This window comes from Acomys minous, assembly GCF_964271855.1.
Source record: "Acomys minous genome assembly, chromosome: 8".
Classification (NCBI taxonomy): Eukaryota; Metazoa; Chordata; class Mammalia; order Rodentia; family Muridae; genus Acomys; species Acomys minous.
The window spans coordinates 57260633-57279627 of NC_140489.1; the positions used below are offsets into that span (position 1 = coordinate 57260633).

At 42.5% G+C, this 18995-nt stretch overlaps 2 protein-coding genes across 2 annotated transcripts in view; one reads left to right on the forward strand and one right to left on the reverse strand.

Annotated features, from left to right (window-relative positions):
• Positions 1-6914: 6914 nt before the first annotated feature.
• Positions 6915-10842, reverse strand: SSTR1 (somatostatin receptor 1). Its single transcript, XM_084791642.1, has one exon. The coding sequence runs from the start codon at positions 10478-10480 to the stop codon at positions 9305-9307; it is 1176 nt and encodes a 391-aa protein (XP_084647768.1). The 5' UTR covers positions 10481-10842; the 3' UTR covers positions 6915-9304.
• An 85-nt stretch (positions 10843-10927) lies between these two features.
• The window catches only part of LOC311602961 (uncharacterized protein), a 70828-nt gene continuing 62760 nt past the window's right edge, over positions 10928-18995 (forward strand). The window contains exons 1-2 of the mRNA XM_084791643.1: positions 10928-11005; positions 11151-11433. The gene's annotated coding sequence lies outside the window, so the exon portion shown is untranslated. The remainder of the gene's footprint in view (positions 11006-11150; positions 11434-18995) is intronic.

Genomic DNA, 18995 nt, shown 5'->3' on the forward strand with positions numbered 1-18995 from the left:
AGAATGGAACAGAGCAGAATTTTGGTTGTGATGATTTTAGACACTTTCATTTGAGGAACATCGTAGTGTAGGAGAAAGATGAAAACTTTCAGAGGAATCAATGCAGTCATCAATTTCGTTCTCATAGCTACATCCTCGTATTGCAAGCTAGATGAGCGATGCAGCTGCAGGTGAGATGACACTCATTAAAGTGAAGCGTTTGCCAAGCCGACGACTTTAAAGTATCCACAGCTGTTTGAAATTTGCTCTCATTTTACATTCTCCTCCTTCTGCTTGCATATTCAATACTATAATTTGCAAGAAGAATTTACAAGAAGTGATGGTTTCTTATAATCTGCAATATCAGTTTTCAAACTTGGAGTATCTTGAGATTCTTCTCTTTCCCTCAGCAGACTCTATTTGCTTGAATAATTCAATGGGCACTATTTAATTGGCATCTGATAAATGGTACAACCTCTTAATTGGGAAGAGTGACAGATAAAAATGACAGAGTTTAATGCTTTTCAGTTACTCTATGCTATTGTTAGGGCTGAACAACTTACTAGTTAACTACAGGAAGAAAAAGTTCCCGTTTGTTACTCATATTCTAAAATCGCTCTAACTTATAGAATTGGTTGTACTGTGCTCATGTAAGATCAAGGTATTTTAGCTCTGGAGTTTTGCATTTTCCAAATGGCCACCATAATTTTACTACCATAAAATCTACACAATGCTGCCACAAGCTTCAAACATATAACACAGATAATCATGTATGTATGTACATATACTAGTGAAAAAGCACCAGCAAAAGATAACCAGCCTTATTATTTGAATATAGTGTATATACTGATCTCTAGTGTAATAGGCTATGTTGTTACTATTATTTAGAATACACTTAAAGCAAACTTTCCCCTTAACTGCTTGCGATAAAGTGTGACTTCACACCTGACCAAAGCTTTGCACATTACTGCGTGCTTTTCTTGGATGTGTTTTTGTTCTCAATGTCCTCTTCAATATGCTTTGTAGTTTGTACCACACTATGTAACATTAAAATGCCTTTATCATCTTATTTTAAATGTGCTTAAGTGATGACATAACTCTTATAAGAATGCAGTGAATTGCTACTAATCTAGATGGATGTTTAATTATTCCACTTTTAACACATAGACACTCATCTGTAGAGTGATTGATTTTCTTAACTTCACATGGAATTTTCAATCTCTGGATCAAAATCCTTTTAACCTCTTAGTAGTGTGACACACTTTTTAAACTACATTTCTTATCATTGAGGGTGTGTATATGTGCATGATGTGTATGTGTAACTATTATGCCAAATCATGTATATGGAGATGCTCAAACAACTTTCTGGAGTTGGTCCTCTCCTTTAACCTTAAATGAGTTCCAGGAATAAAAGTCAGTTCATTAGGATTTTATAGCAAGAGTCTTAGCTCCTGGTCCATCTCACCAGCCCATTTGTGATATATTAGAAACTTCTGAAATAATTAAGATCCTAGAATTCTTTACTGTGCAAAATATATTACATAAATATATTTTCAGTATTCAGATAAGCTTCATGTAATGAAAAGTACATTTTTGTATGTTTGAAGTGTCCAAAATTGATTATATGACTGGAAATCCAGTTTAGAACCTGAATCATCCCAACTCTGTGCTTCCTCTTATAAAATAATTATTATTGACAACAACAGCCACTTTAACTATTTTAATTTTATCACATGATATATTATTCATTGAGCTTTTGATAAATGTATCTCACTTGTCCTTTGGGGACTGATCCTGCTCCTTTCCCACTTCTGACGGAATTGACACTCTCAGACACGCAGGTGGACTAAGTAGCAAGTCCAGTTATTCGGCTGGCTCAGTGATTAGATTCTCTGAGAGTCTGCAATTTGATTTATCCTACCTTCCAACTGCTGTTTCTCAGAGAGTGGAAGACTCGGGATTCCCAGGTCAGAGATATAAGGAATTTACCTCTAATGATACAATAATGTAGCTGGAAAGCAAACTAAATGGATAGTCTTTGTCATCACATGTCACATAGATGATGGCCTGAGCCTGCATAGCTGCTGTGTTCCAGTGGGTTTGTATTACATCTGAGTCACACTGACTTTGAGGACATCACTCCTTTATGACAAGGAGTGGTCAAGGTTTCTCTTTGTCCTTGAAGGAGAAATAACTGGGATTGCTTGCTACAAAAACAACCTTGAAAAATAATGCTGGAAAATCACAGCAGTTAGCCAGAACTTCATATTCTTAGCATATTCAGTAAAATGAATAGAGGGTAAGAGCCGGGTCGGATGGAAAATGAAATCATTCAGTACAGCTAGAGAGAATTACATTTGAATGTGGGAGGGAAATACGCTACATACATATAAGGACAAAGGAATGCTGGAGCTGAAAAATGAATCAATATATCAGAAGTCAGAGATTAAAGAGGAGACTGAGAAAAATTTCAGCAAATTGGGAATCAAATCACCCTGAGGCCAGATCTTCTCAAGAATGTTTACTCTTGCGTGCTAATTGAGTTTTCACTCATTAACAGCTCAAAGACCTTTGACAGGCTTGGCATTTGACATATACTGTCTCAGCACAACGGCTTGAAGAAGAGGACATCATTATTCTGCCCTTATAGATGAGGGTAATAAGCATCATGCAGATTAGCTTGTTCCTATTGCACAACATGGGCATGCTGTCCCATGCTGATGACAAGCTCCACGCTCTCAGAATCCCAGCCACTTGTGCTCACTCTAGTGGGCTTTTAGAGAACAACCAGATTCACCCTGGGTCTAATGAACCAACGTTTCCATGATGGTGCGTTCAGAATATCTTTATAAAAGGTCTCGAGTGATCCTTCTACAGTGAGGATTATGAGTTGCTTGTTAAGACTTAGTTGTAAGGTTTCAGGGAGACTGCGGCCTAACCTTTTGATATAATGTGTGTGTTGAAAAGTCTTGTTGCAAGAAGTCAGTTGTGTAAACTGCAAAGCTTTCTGAAAGAGCTTTCTGAAAGGAGTTTCTTCAGCAGACTGGGGCAGGTTAGAGGTGCCCTGAGCTAACGGAGAAGATGTAGAAATGGAATAACTGTAAAGCGAGAAGAGAGAATACAAACTTGGACATAGATCTTTACCCATAATTCCTTATGATGTTACCCTTCTAATTAACCTGTGTGTGCGCCAGTGTACGCCTGTGTCTGTGTGCACCCAAGCATGCATGAGCGCATAATTTAATTTAAGCTTCATGTACAATAGCTCATATGCAAGGCAAATTGAGAATCTCTTGAAAAAAAAGACATACATACTGGTTTGACAGTAACAGTGGCTCATTAGACATAAAGGAGAATGTTTGATTTAATTATTGACATTGGATAGACACGTTATTAGCTAGCTAGTAGATTGTTCAAGTGTTATAGAAACATGAAGAATGCAGTTTAAATTATTGTTCATCCTTTCCCTGAACACCAGAATCCTCTTGTGAGCCAAGAAGATTCTGTTTACCATTAGTGTCCTAGATTGCCTCCCTCCCCTCAACTAAATGAATTAGCAATTGCCTTCAGAAATATACGTGGTTTTTTGCAAAAGTCAGACCAAATTATATTTATTATTCTGCAGCTTCCGTTTCTGCAAAACCTGTGGCCTCTGAGTGGAATCTAATGCATAGTTTTTCTTAAATCCTAACCATGGGAGGACCTGGGCCTTCCTCTGTAAGAGTTTCTGTCATGTAATCACATTTCTAAAGAGGTAATGTGGTAGGTGGATAGTGTTTCCAACTTGTCATTTCTGTTTATACTGTGTCTACTCAGAATTGATTTGGATTGATCTGGGTTAAAGAGATTTATTTTTAAAGTGATACATTTATCATTATTCAGCAAGAATATTGGTACCATCCTGAGGTTTCACTTTCACATGGATATAAAATTTCCAGCTTCAGGCTAAGTCTGAGTTTTAGATATCCTTTGACAATAATTCACTTTATTATCAAAGTGAACATTTAACAGAGGATTTTGACCTAAAATCATATCTTCTTTTTAGATGATTTTTCCCTCTCCCTAGTAGCGGTTTGATAAGCAGACGGTTTGCCATGTGAGTTTGAGCTATCATTGGCCTCAGTCCCCAGGGCTCATCTACCTTGTCAACATTGTAGAGCTATACCTATTTTTCTTTATAGCTGTAATCAGAAGCCTGAGTGTATACAACCACCCATAACACTGTCCTTTCTCAGGTGCTCACCACTGTATGCAGTCTCCAGGTAGGTCATAAGGTACACTATCACTCATGACGTCATCTCTGCACCTGTCTTCCTTTAGGGAAACCATGTCACAGTGTTGAACCTTTTGGCGTCAGCAAATTGAAATCTATTGGATGAAAAGTAAAGCATTTGTGTGTGTGTGTGTATGTGTGTGTGTGTGTGTGTGGGAGGGTGTCATTAGCTCCAATACCCAGTGTCTGAGAGAGCAACATCAGCTTAGCAATGACATGTGCCAGGAACACTCACCACTGGAATACCAAAAGCTAAGCATCTGTCTACGTACAGCCTCATTGGCGTTCCTCACTTCTGTGAACTACCTTGGAACAAAGAAAGGGACTGAACTAATTTATGAAATGTAAGATGCCACCAAGTTTTTCTTGGAAGGTTACATTAGTGTATTTATTATGTACTTAAAATAGTAGGTTAGAAATATATTTGTAATTTAAAATAATGCATATCCCTGCTAAGAGATCTATTTTTCTCTCTTATATAAACTACACATTTAACATTTGGTACAATGATTGTGATAAAAAATGAATTGGGCATCAAAGCTTTTTAATGTGATCATATTTCATGGCTGGTGTGTGAGAAGGATAGCCCGGGAAATACCACTCGGGGTTCGTAGGTCACTTGAAAGTGAGATAATCAGCTACAGACATTAAACTCATGTTTTAGCTTCCGCTGTTGATCAGCAATCATTTGAGTGTCTCTCTCTCTCTCTGAGGGCAGAGTCCCATCACCTGAGGATTTTTCAGTATCTCTCTTTGAGGAGAGGATCATCACCTGAGGACAGGTGAGGGGTTCACAGTCAGGAAATAAAAGGTTCTTGGGAGTCGGACATGAGTATGACTGAGGTCGGACTGGGAATTGGCTTAACACGTTCCTGCTGCATCTGACCCAGCGCCAAGACACATGTCTCACCGTCTATGTTTTCCTTCTAGGATAAAGCAGACAGAGAGTATTGACTGAAATGCCAAAGTTATAGTATATGAATGCAGGTTTATTGGAAGCAGCTGCCTGTCATGCAAGGGGAGGGAGGGAGGGAGGGAAGGATGGAGGGGGTGGGGCAAGAAAAGAAAAAGGAGAGACACAGAAAAAAAAAAGGGAGAGTGAGAGAAGGAGGGAACCAAAATGTCTGGATTATATAGTGAAGGGAAAAAAGAAGCCCCTATCCCTGGGCTGGAAAGTATAGGGTAGAGGGCAGGGGATGCCAGTCACGCCCTGCAGCAGATAGGGACCAAGGGATGCTGGGAGAAGATGGGAGGCAAGGTCCACCTTGGTGTAGTCTAAAACTCAACAAGTATGAACTGTCTTAGCAAGTGAGGTTGACAGAAGCAACCAGGAATACAAAAGATCTGAGGCAGTGATGGGCAGAGGGACACAGGACCAGACCAAGGTGATCATGGAGGATGTGTAGTACCAGCTGCCCTAGCTCCCCCCTAAACTGCTGACCCAGGGGCTGCAGTGGCAGGGTGTCGGACTCTGCACAGGCTGCACCATCAGTGTGAGAGCCATGGCAACCCCAGGATCTTCAGCCCACTGGAATCTGAGAGGCTGGTCCAGATGAGATGTAGGATGCCAAGCTCTAGAGTGGCAGACGTCACCTAACTGCAGGCAGGTAGCAAGCATCCACAGGAGCAAAGGAGAAAGGCTCACTGGTCTCTTTTCTCCCAGTTGACCAGTTGGAAGGGTTTTTGGAACAATGTATAGAGTAGCTCAAACAAACAAACAAAAACAAACAAAAATACCTGAGCTACATGTACTGTACCTGGACACAAGGCCCAGCACTAAACAAACAACATCACAGATCTAAGTCGTAAACTTAACTTCACATTTGCTACCTTGCTATGACTTTGAGAAACAGTGAAAATATAAAAGTACTGTTATCCTTAGTTATTTGGAGATAATGTCTATAACTGTAAGAAGCTGGGGTTATAGAACATTTGAAGTCTTCAATCACTATCCTAGTAGAAATACTGATTTCAAATTGCCCGAGGGATATCACTTTCATTCATTTTTCTGTGAAAATACAGTTGCTATAAAAACATGCAGCCTGCTTAAAAAAAAAAAAAGTATCCCCACCAACCTTGTAACAGCCTCCAGAATGAAAATGCCCAAACTGAGCAAGGCAGAAAATGTGCCCTCCTTCCCTCAAAACCTGCTGTTTCTATTTCTTTTCCACACTACCCTTTCAACACTTTAAGGGATATTCCTCCCTCTGGTTATCATCTGTTTGATGTGAATTAGCAGTTACTTAGCTCCACAACAAAATCTGAGGTCATAAGTGAGGTCAGGCAGTAATCTAATCTGTGAAAAACAGAGGCATTGTCTGGTTAGTGTGGTCACAACAGAGTGTAACCCAGGCCATTGCTTCCTGTTAAAACTCAGTCAACAGTTGTTATTGCTTCTGTCTTTTGTTCCTTCTCCTCCCCAGCCTCCTCCATATACTCCTTTCCTCCCTGTCTAGTGCAGGTGAGCACTTGCGCGTGCGCACGCAAACACACACATACATGGACTCCCATTTTAAAGAAAATAATTAAAAGGATAAATACAATCTTTAAATTTTTCAAAGTTAATTTGAGCTTTTCATAAAAGCTAAGTGTGTCAATCATATCTGTGTGTTCAAATAACCCCTTGAGATGGTAAGATTCAAATAGAGGCCAGACAAGTTGCAACAGCATAATACATCTGTTTATTCAAATTACTATTACAGATTAAGAGCACTACATTTGTATCCTGTTGAGATGATATTGATGGAGACTTCTATTTGTAAAGTTCACTGATTTTAATGATTGGAAAAAATCTATTTAACAGAAGAGTAATTATATTTATTTACTATTCTTAGCAAAAGATCTAAACTTTCTGGCTTATGATTGAAAGCATATTTGTTCATTTGTTCAAACAAAACATACGAGACAATTTAACTCCTCTTGGTTCCTGCTTTTAGAAAAGCATAATGTTCTTGAAGCAAACGTGCACAAAGCATCTTTTTCAATAGTGCATCGAACCATTGTCTGTCATGACTCCAGGACCACCCATAGTCACTGGCTTACTTACACAACCCACCAAGATATCCTTTCAGTGCCTCTCATGTGAACAAGCCAGCATACCAAACAATACAGGAAACATAAACGAATGAAATGATTTCCACTGTAGTTAGTAAATGCAGACACAATTATTTCACTTCCATTCCTCAACAGAAGTGACTATGTTTGCTGGGTATATGTAAGATCACCTCAGCAATATTCACGTCTCTGAATGACATTTCTCAGATCCATGTTTGAATGCTACTTGTACCTGAAACTGAAAATGTCCCAGCTCGAGTCACACCAGTCATTTTGTGGCTGCCTTTGTAATTGTTTCATGGACTTGTGACAGTTGGTCAAAATTAACAAATCTCTCTCTCTCTCTCTCTCTCTCTCTCTCTCTCTCTCTCTCTCTCTCTCTGCCTCTCTGTATGTATGTGTGTATATATATATACACACATACACATATACACACACATATATACATGTGTGTATATACATATATATGTGTATGTGTGTGATTTGTGCATAGCAACACACACCCACACACACACCATAGACAGTGTGATTTCCCCCTGTGTTTCCTAGGATGCCAGGAATTCAGGACTTTCCTTCTGCACTGACAAAAGTTAACCCAAATTGTCATTTATTTTAATAAGACAAAACACTACAATAAAATTTTATTTTAAAAAATCTCCAAACTTCACTGGACACGAGCAAAAACAAAAAGGGTTGAAGAAAGGCTTATAGAATCCTAGAGAGGGAAATTTTGAGGGGGCCTCAGGGTGAGGAGGGAACTTTTCTCCATTCAGGTCCGTTCCACACCCCCAAACCCCCAGGACTCGCAAGAGCCCTGTTAGACAACTAGAGAAGAAGAGAGCAGAAACTCACCTTTTTTTTTTCAACACCACAAATAAATAAATAAATATGTTAAACAAGAAATAACTTATTAGGCACCGCTTGAAAGGCAGAAAACTTCAGGGACCAGACAGGCTGCAGCAAGGGGCAAAGCCTTTGGCAAAGGCTTGGCAGTTTGTCCCAGCAGCCTGAGCTGGACCTGCAATTCACACTAGCGCAGGAGGAAATGGAATCTTTTGTTATTATAAGGAGGAAACCAAGAAGAACTGCAGCTGCAATTCGGGTCCACCCGCCAGGGTGCCTAACTCATTCACCAGCCAGGAGCGCCTCTCGCTGCGACTCTCGGAACCCAGTGCTCAAGTCCTGAGCTCTATGGGAAAGTGGCTTCTATGGCACCCACATCCGCAACCCAGGAATCTTACAAACTTGTCCTTCTGTTAGCTCTCAGCTCCTTTTTTTTTTTTTTTTGCTCCAAAGGAGGATGTGGGCGGGGCTATACCAAGTCGAGGGTGCGAGGGGTCGGGGTGGGTGGGCGCAGGACCTTTTCTTAAGCACCTAGCTCTGCTCTGGATAGGGTGGAGCGGAGGAAGGCCCCAGGGAAAGATGTGCCTTCCTTGAGAGTAGAAAAGACCAGTTGCCTGGTCCTCCTCAAGCTAGGCTTTCTTGAAAGTAAGGCTGTGTAAAAGGAGAGTGGTGATTGGGGACAATCTGACAGCCACTCTTGAGAAGAGTCTGGCCAGGGTTGAGCACAAGGTGGGGACTCAGCCCAATGAAACACGTGGCGGTAACCGTGGCTCAGCTTAAAGAAACAGAAATACCGGCTTGAGAAGGGAAGGGTCAGACTGAGTTGGCAACGTTTAAGTTGTAGTTTGTACTAGCAGAACTGGGAGGGAGATCGAAGTTGCGGGATTAAGAGAACAGAGTTGTTCAGAATAGCAAGCGTTGTGTGGGGGAAAAAGGAAAGGCTGAGGAGATGGCCCCAAAGCCTCCTCAGTTGACGGGCAAATCTCTCCCTTTTACCTTAATCACAGAGCGTTCCTGGGTCCAGTCAACCAGGCGCGCTGCATCGCTGCCACGAACTACTACCAGCGCACCTGGTGCCCCACTACCATTCGCTCACACCTGCTTCCTCCCTCCCGGTTTCTGACCACTCCTTTTCTCTCCGGGCAATGCTGGGCCTCAGAGCGTGCTGATCCTGGAAGCGCAGGTGCCATTACGGAAAACGCCTCCAGACTCCAGATTCTCAGGCTGTAAGTCCTCCACGCTGTAGGCTCTACTCTTCAGGGCAGTGGCGTAGTAGTCGACTGGCTCCTCCGCAGCGTTGTCCATCCAACTGAGGCACAGGATGCGCTGGAAAGAGCGCTTGAAGTTGTCTGATAGGAAGCCGTAGAGGATGGGGTTGGCACAGCTGTTGGCATAGCCGAGGATGACAGACAACTGGCTCACGGTGGCGTCGTCTTGCTCAGCGAACACGTTGACCAGCTGTACGACATAGAAAGGCATCCAGCAGATGACAAACACCATCACCACCATCATCACCATTAGAGTGATCTTGCGCTCTGAGCGCTTGCGCTGCTGCCAGCCGGCCTTGAGGGCCACCATGCGCATCTTAGCAATGATGAGCACGTAACACAGGCAGATGGCCCCAACAGGCAGCAGGAAGCCCATGAGAAATGTATATAAGACGAAGCCCACCAACCAGCGCTGGGCGGGCTCAGGCATGAGCATGTTGCAGGCCACTGTGCCGTCGCTGTTGGCTGCGGTGCGTGAGAAGACCACTATGGGCAAGATAACCAGTAGCGACAGCACCCACACGCCCAGGTTCACTACCTTGGCCACAGTGGGCCGACGGTAGCGCGCTGCCTTGATCGGGTGCACCACAGCCACATAACGGTCCACACTAAGCACAGTCAGACAGTAGATGCTAGTGAACATGTTGACCGCGTCCACACTGAGTACCAGGCGGCAAAGTAGCGCACCGAAGGGCCAGTGGTGCAACAACGTGGAAGTGACCAGAAAGGGCACGCTGAGCATGAGCAGCTCGTCAGCAATGGCCAGATTTAGAATATAGATGTTAGTTGCGGTCTTCATCTTGGCGTAGCGCAGGATCACATAGATGACCATGGAGTTCCCACACAGTCCCACCAAGCATACCACAGAGTAGATGAAAGAGATGAGAATGGCGCTACCCTGGCCCTCGCTTAGGGTCCCGTTCTGGGAAGCGTTTCGTCCGGGCTCCTCCATGCCGTCCGTAGCTCCAGCCCCCGGACCCCTGCTGCAGGCACCTTCCCCGCAGCTGCCTGGGCTGGGGCTAGGAGAAGAGGAGGGGGAGGAGGCGGTGCCATTGGGGAACATCCCAGCTGAAGGGTGCCTGTGAGGATGCTGGCTGGGGCGCTCACCTTGCGCCCTTGTTGTCTGCGCCCTCCCTAAGCTCAAGGCTCCAAGCTCACTGCTCACCGCCGCCTGGCGCCTCCTGGCTGAGCGCAGCAGCTGCGGCGAGCGCGGCAGGCACCTACGGAGGCTGCTCGGCGCATCACTCAGCGGCTGCTTGAGCGCTGCCTCTTGCTGCTCTGGGGGTCTTGGGCACACTGGAACGTGGGGAGGAGTATCCTAGAGTCTAGAGCCCAGCGCGGCACAGCCATTAAGTGGAGCAGCTCTGGACTGGTGAATGATTAATAAGCAGCACCATCGCGTCAGCAGCTACGAAAAAAAGGGGGGCGGGAGGCACATAGGTGGTTTATCGTCCCCCCCACACCGTTTCTCTCCCCCCCCCCCATTTCCAGTCCCCTCTAGACTCAACTCAATGACTGCTTCGGATTTCTTTCACATCTTCAGGCATTCCTAGGACGGACCTTAGAAGTTTCTCTACCTTCCTAAAAGGTAGGTGCCAGCCAAGAACGCAGATTTTGTCTTATTCCAACCCACTCTTACTCTAAGTAGGCATAATAAGCAAAGCCCAGACATGTGTGTCTGTAGTTCACCTTCATTTCCTTCTCTGGCTACTCTGTTCTGGTGATGGTGGCAGCCCCACCTATCCCCAGCCGCTCCCCAGGACCCTAAACACCCACCTCCTTTTTCCTTCAAACCTGCAGCGAGAGATTTCAGGCCTTCTGATCCCAAAGTGGAGGTTTCCAGATGGCCCTTGCAAAGTGCTTGTGAGGTCTGGCGGCGCTCTGACGTTTGTTTTTGCGAGATCCAACTCCCTTTGGGGCTGGGCGCTGCACAAGTGCCCATGCAAACACTGAGTGGTGGAAACCAGACTTAAGACAACGGCAGTATTAGCACCGAGGACCACAGTGGTGTATTAGGTGAGTGACGCTGAGTTACAACATCCGTCCGTCGCCCTCCCCTCTGCGTCAGGGAGTGTTCAGGGAAACTGAGTGAACCATTACAACTCTCTAGCAAAGCTTGTAAGTGGCCGGAGCTCCCTCCACCTCCCTCAGGAATATCGACTGCAGAAACCAGGGCGCAGGGCAGGGAGCTCAGGAGGAGGCTGGCACTCCCTGCAAAACCTGCCAGGCGCGGTATTGGAAATCCATGTAGGTGTTCACTAGGGAAAGATTAGGCTGCAGGGCTAGGAACAGCTGCTCCCGCGCGCGTCCTGCTGTACTTTGTACCCTGGAGAGTTGGCGGGGCGGAGGATGGAGTTGGAGAGCGCCAAGGTCTGGACAGGAAGCATGCCAGTTCTAAATCCACGTGTGCTGGCTGCGCAAATGATGAGACTGTCATCAAGCCTGGGATCAGTGGCAAGGCATTCAGGCTTTGCCCTGTGGAATACTAAGGGATACTAGGGACTTGAGGTGTGAGCCCTTTCTGGTCCAAGCCCTAAAATCATTAAGGCATGAGTACGAAAGCTGGAAGGCATGCCCAAAGCTCACCAACTTCATGTCGAAACTGCAGGCTTCTACTTGAAAAAAAAAATGGATGTAGATTTTTAAGTGACCCTGGGATTTCCCAGGATTCGGAACCTAGGGTCTATTTGGCCTTGTAGTCGGTCTGAGTCCAAAGATTCAAGCCCTTTATTACTTTTCATGGATGCTCCTTATTTCCAGGAAATCTTTGCCAAGTCTTTGCCTGAAGCATGCCAAGTCCCAGGAAGACTGGCCCACTGTAGTCCAGTGTTCACTCTGGAGCCTTGCTTATCTTTCTAAGCTCCCTCTCACATGTCCACCAAGAGAGAGCAAATTTAGAACTAAACTCACAGAGCCTGTTCTACCAGACAGTCTAGAATGCAAAACTGGACAGCACATTAAAAGTAAAGCATGGATACTTAGCGGCTTGCTGCTGGTTCTCAGCAATTGCTTACACATGGGTGCTTCGGTTTCCAAAACTAAGTGCTGTGAGAAGGGAGAGACTCAGTGTAGTGTCCCTGTCGGCAGTCAGATTAAAATCAATGGCTACAGACTCCCCAGGAGTGTGCAACAGATGCTGAATTATTCATGAGAAAAAAAAATGTTAGAGTGGAATTCTAAATTTGATAGGACTGGGGCTGTTTGATACATTGCTTTACCTAAACAAACCGCCTTACCTGAAGTGGAATGAGAAGGGAAGTGTAGCTATGTTTCTATAAATAAACAAACAAACAAACAGCACATATAGGAGGGGGTAGGGAATGGTCATTGGGTTTTAAAAACAAAGCTAAGATTTGTCTAAGAGGAGTGTTTTCCTTGCCAACCCTGGCTGTAGCTTCAGTGTCTTTGCCAACCACTGACTAAGGAAGGCACCTGGCAGTATTTCTGGGATGGTTTTTCAAAGGTCATCATTTAGAGGCATTGGCTTTGATCATGGTGGCTAGGGCAGGGGTAGGAGTTTATAAAAGGCAGCTTTGTTGTCAGAATTTCATTATATTCACTTTGCAAGTTATCTTGGAAGAAAAACTGCATTCAGTCATGACCTCACAAATGAAGAAAAGCAGACAAGTATATCTCTGATTTTGAGGAAGTTTTGATGATGTGCTATTTATTAATAAAAGAGTTTGACAATAGGATAGACAATAATAATTTTTAAAGAAAAAAATTAATGTGAACAAGGAGGTGGAAAATTTGGTCCTTCATACATACTCTTAGAAATAAAATCATGACATGTATCTTACAAGTTTGATGAAATTAAAAAACATTATGACCCATATTTCTAGCTCTGTTATTTACAACTTGAAATTGAAACCAAGTATGTGTGGGGGTGAGGGTAAATATAAAAAGAGAAAGAACCCAAATATCTACGAATTGATGAATGTGTAGACAAAAATATGGTACATTAATCAGAAGACTATTACTGGTTCCTATATTTTTGGTTGTGAGCCTAGCCTTTAACAGCTGAGCTATCTCTCCAGCCCCTATTACTGGTTCTTTAAAAGGAATAAAGTGCTGACAATATGCTACGATACTGATGAACTTTGAAGACATTTTAAAAAATAAAAGAAGCCAGGCTCAAAAGGCAATGATTAGTTGGTCCATTTTATATGACTAGTCTAGAAGAGGCAAACATATAGAGACAGAAAGTAGATTAATGGCTGTCAGTGGCTGGAGGAGGAAAAAAAAATGGGAAGTGGACTACTTGGTGGGCATAAAGTTTCTTTTGGGACAAGAAAAGTGTTTTAGAATTTAACAATAGTGGTAGCTTTACAACAGTGTGACTATATCACACCCCCTTGTGTGACACACTTAAATGTCAACATTGAGAATTCTATATGAATTGTACTTCAATAGAAAGAGTGTTTGAGCTGGATGTAAGTCATGCTATTTTATCAAATCCCCTTGGTCATGTGTGTCTTATGTATCTGTGACTCCCTCTATCCCACAAGCAGATACAACAAGTCATACTTCTGGACTGAGCAATGTGATGTGAAGTCAGGACCTTAGAGCCTTTTTGTCTCATATTGTAACTGATATGCCTAAATCCTCGAACAGTGGCTCATCCTCAAGCTCTGCTGTCTTTGGTGACCATTTTTTCCTGTGCCTCTTTCATGTTACAAACATCAACAATGGGAAGAAAAGGATGATTTTTTTTTTTAGGAAGATAAAAATGAAGAGGCCCAAGCAGGAAGTTGTAGGTTCTCAAGTAGACTCTTTTTCTTCTGTTATTATAACTTTCCCCTGCAAGCTAAGCTCCCATGTGGGGTCTTGTAACTGGTACACATTTAATTATTAAATCTATCACATCATACTGTGGGGGGGTGTCTATTTGTCTGTGCCTTGTTATAGAAGCTTTTTGAGAAAAGAAGGTGTTTTATTAAACTTTCTGTTCCCAGAACCTAGCACAATACTCAGGAAATTACCCCAAACCTCCTTGTTCTTTATCTTTAAGATACTTCCTTTTTCTGTACTGGCTCATCAATTAGAGATAAGTTAGTGTGGGTCTTTAGAAGAAGGATGTCAATGTCTGGGTAATATCACCACCATTAACAATTCCTCATACATCTAAATCATTCTGAAAATCTTCGATTTGCATGTCTTACATCAACAATTATAATGCTGATGATTCATTCGTTGATCATTCTTGGTCTTAAATTTTTTGGCAGAGAAAAGGATCTGGGAAAGGAGCAGTACATGCTTTAGTGGTTAATGATGGTTATTTAATAGTATCATGCAGTGTGAAAGCCATTATACATGGAAGATCATTTCTTTTTAATTGCAGTCCTGAGTCTCAGTTGGTTTGGTGAAATAGTAATTATCAGAAGCTCAAACTCTGCATCTGTCCAAAGAAAAATAGCTAATGTGGTATTTTCAGTTGAAATCATGGTTCTACACCATTCCAGGGGCAAAGGTACTTCCTGAAGCACAGTTCATACTCAAATACTCAGTCATGTTTGCAAACACCTGTCTGGGCAGATGGGAGCAAGCTGAGTGTAAGGGGTGAGCACCACTCAGCAATATGGCCTAAAGCAGAGTATGTAGCATTCAGGGGACCATCTGCCATGAAGCAGTTAATGAGATGCCAGTCTAATAAGAAAGCTACTAGGGTACAAGCTGGCTATCTGGTAAGTAGCATCCCCAGACTTCATCTCCCAGGGATGCACAGTCACTTCCCAGAAGCCAGGGCAGCCTGAGGTGCAGTTCACCACCAGTCTTAGCAAACTCACTCAGCCTGCTGAGTTTTCTATTGCCTCTTCTGTGAATCAGGATGGCAGAGAGAGAGAGAGTCTCTTTTGTGCTTTCAGAAAAGACACAGAAGGTGTAACAGTTCACATTCTTCCCTGTGGACTCTGTGTTGCCAAATAATGTTTCTAAGAACACACCTCAGCACATACAGGGAAGTATTCATTATTATTAATGGATAAATAATGGAATAGAAATAGCCACATGCCACCTGCATTACTTTGAATAGCCCTTACAAGCAATACATTTTTTTTCATGTAATAAAGCTTTTGTTATTTAAGGATTTTACAATGGGCAGCATTAGTTTCAAACAATTTTATTCAAACCTTTCCTTTTTTATTATTTGTCATTTTTCTCCCTTGGTGGCAATCACAAAAGAAAAATGCTTTCAAAGTAACAAAGCCACATTCTTATTTCTTTTGATACTGCGAATGCTGTTTGATTCTTTCTCAGAGCACTTAAATACTTACAGCCACTCACCTGTTCTTTAAGAAATGGCGGTTTGCTTGGAGCAGGCCACATGTGTCAATCATATTCCCCAGTTACATGAAAGAGCACAATGCTTGGCGAAGGGCTGGGTTTGGAGGAAAACCCAGTTTTGCGGAAGGAAACTTGCATTGGAAGCACTCTTCTGGTTCCTGTCTTCAATATGTTACAACAGGAGTGTGGGCCAGCTTCTGTCAGCCATGTCAAGGCCCCGCCTGTGCTCTGCTTTCCCACACAGCATAGCATGATAAGACTAAGCAGCTCCCAGGACAATCTTACTCCCTCCTCATCCAGAGCTAGGCCAGAAGACAGGAAAGCCCAGGGCAGTCACCTGGCTAAATGAGAAAAACAGCTTTTTGTTTACTGCCTAGGTCAGCCAAGTTTTGATAGCTTGTGCCCCTTGGTCTAGGACCTGGCTTCTTGTACTAAATTATTTTTTATATTTTGATGTTTTTATGGACACAAAATTCAGACTAGTGCAGAACAGACTTAATTTCATAGTTTCACTGGTTGCGTTCATATTTTTGTCCCCATTTCTATGTTAGAAGTAACTAAAAATTAATTCCTAAATTCCATTAAGTATGAATAATATATTTGTAAATATAACTTAATAATTGATTCATTGATATTTAAAAAAAAGTCATCGAATGCCCACTAGGTGTCAGGCACTATGTGAGTTACTAGAAATACAGTGACAAAAAGGTTATGAAGAAGGAAAAGCAAACAAGTAGATACACAGTATTGTAGTTGCATTTAACAATATGTCTACGGAAAAAGATATGAGTGCTGTAGAACGATGTAAATGTGGGCGTATTTGACAGGGTTAGGCCAAAAAGAAAAGAAGGAAGGTGACGCTTTACTGCGCCCAAAATATTTGAAAGTAAAGGACCACACATGCTAGAGGGGAGAGAGGCAGCTCTAGCCAGTATTGCCTTTGCATGGTTACTGTGCAGACACTTGCGGGCATAGCGTAGTAGTACCCAGTTTTTGCTAACTTGGCACACCTGGAAAGAATGACCCTCAGCTGAGGACTTGCCACCATCATATTGACCTGTGGGCATGTCTGGGGGGGGGCGGTATTTTCTTGATTGCTAATTGATTTGGAAAGGCCCACTTCGCACTGAACCATTGCATCTCTAGGCAGGTGGCCCTGGGATGAATGAGAAAGGTAGCTGACATTGAAGTGAGGCCCTGTCTCCACTCTTGCACCTGTCTTTATTTGTTTCACTGTAGTCATAAGTTAAAAGACACCTCTGGCAAGTTGGAGAGATGCTTTAGCAGTTAAGAGTACTTGTTGCTCTTGTAAAGGACTAGGGCTTAATTTTCAGCACCCACCTTGTGCTTATAGTCATCTGTAACCCCAGGGGCTCTGCCCTCTTCTGGCTTCCACGGGCACCAGCAACATGGTGCACAGACATACGTGAAGGAAACACTCATACAATAAAATAATAATACATATTTAAAAAATACTTCTGGGTACAAATAGTAATGGTTGGTTCGTTTCAATTACTATCTCCTACAGAAGATTCATAACTTATCTGCTCATAAAGGCAGAAGAAGTTCCCAGGCACTACAGAAAGACTGCAGTCTTCCAATCTGAACCTGGAAGCCTCCCCATCTAAACTATATTTAAGATGGCACTCATATTGATCCAAGGGTCCCTCGCCTGTAGAGTTCATATTCTTTTCCAAGGTCAGAGTGAGCTGACTCCATGGTAGGTCCAGAACTACTATGTCCAAATCAAGATAAAGTGGTGGAAACTCAGGAAATGTTGATGCAGATGAGGCTTCAGTGTGACCAGGAGGCTAGGAAGTCTACCCTAAGGTACTTGGGGGTGCCTACTGGAGAGGGCAGAGCCCAGGGTGGAAACTGACATCACATGGGTGCAGGTGTACCAAGTCCCTTAAAGAGGCTACTTTAGACTTTGTCCTCCTAGGTCATAATGAATATAGAATGGCATGTATGTTTTATTTAACAGTTTGTACACTTGATTTTATAACCTGAAGGGTAATGAAACAGGCAAAATAAACAGAAGAACTTTAATCATCAGCACCTACACAGGCCAGTGAGGAGCTGGAGAAATGAAGCCACACCAGCCTGCCTTTTCCTGACAATCAGCTTGGCAGGGCTCATTCTAAACCCTGCTATTGCTCTTCCTTCAGATAGGAAGCAACAGACACATAACAACAGATGCGAGCAGCCCCACCCCTCCCAGATATGTACAGGCCCAGAAAGACAGTTACAAAGATACCATTAATGCTTTTCATTAGGTAGTTGGATCATGAGTGCTTTAGCTTCCCTTTCATAGAGCTTTTCTATTTGCTCAGATATGATTATGCATTGCTTTTTAAATAAGGTAAGCATGATGAAAGATTTAAAAAGAAATGTTAAAAAAAAAAAACCAAACCAAACTGGAGGACATAAGTGCCTGCCCTGTTTAACAAAGCATTTGCTGATTTATTTCCTCTTTAATTATTTTGACTGTCAGTAAAAATAACTCTAACAAATTTATTCTAGAAATTAACATATCATGATGCAAATTGAATAACAAAATTCAGAAAGTGGTAGATGGAACAGAAGTGAAGACTAAAGGGCTCACTCAGCTCTCTAGCCAACTGGCCCCTTGAGTCTGTAGCATCCACCTCACAAGAGAGCTACAGGAAATGCAAATTACCTGGAAGTGTTTAAGTATTGTGGTGCAATGTCAGGCTACATGCTCCCATCTGTTTATCAGGTGCAGTTGGTCCCTCTGTCTTCACTCATAACTTGAAGATAGTTGTGCAACTTCTTGCTAGAGAACTTGAAAAGAATAAACATAACATATGTTTAGAACATTGACATGTACCAGGCATCATAAAAGTATGTAACTATTACAAACTAATGTCTATAAAGTATAGACAGCAGGAACATAATTATTGAGCTACCCAAAGTAATTTAGAAAATCAAGTTTTTCTCTGGATCAAAAATATTTTTATTATGTTTCTTTTTTAATGTATACATTTATATTGTTACACATGAATAAAAACTACATACAGCAGGAAGAACCACAAGACAATTAGGAATTATTATAAATGTTACATTCATAGTGATATGGCCATTTGTATTTGGCAAACTTGAAGTGAACAGCTTTCCTGTCTTGTTGGGTCAAAATTGCTGAATGAAGATCAATAGCTATCATATCTCATCTCTTCTAACTTAAAACATCTATCTTGTTCTAAAAGCATCTTAACCACTAGGCTCACCAATTCAACCTAATTGTGTCAATGTTACAAACACACAGCCTGACTATC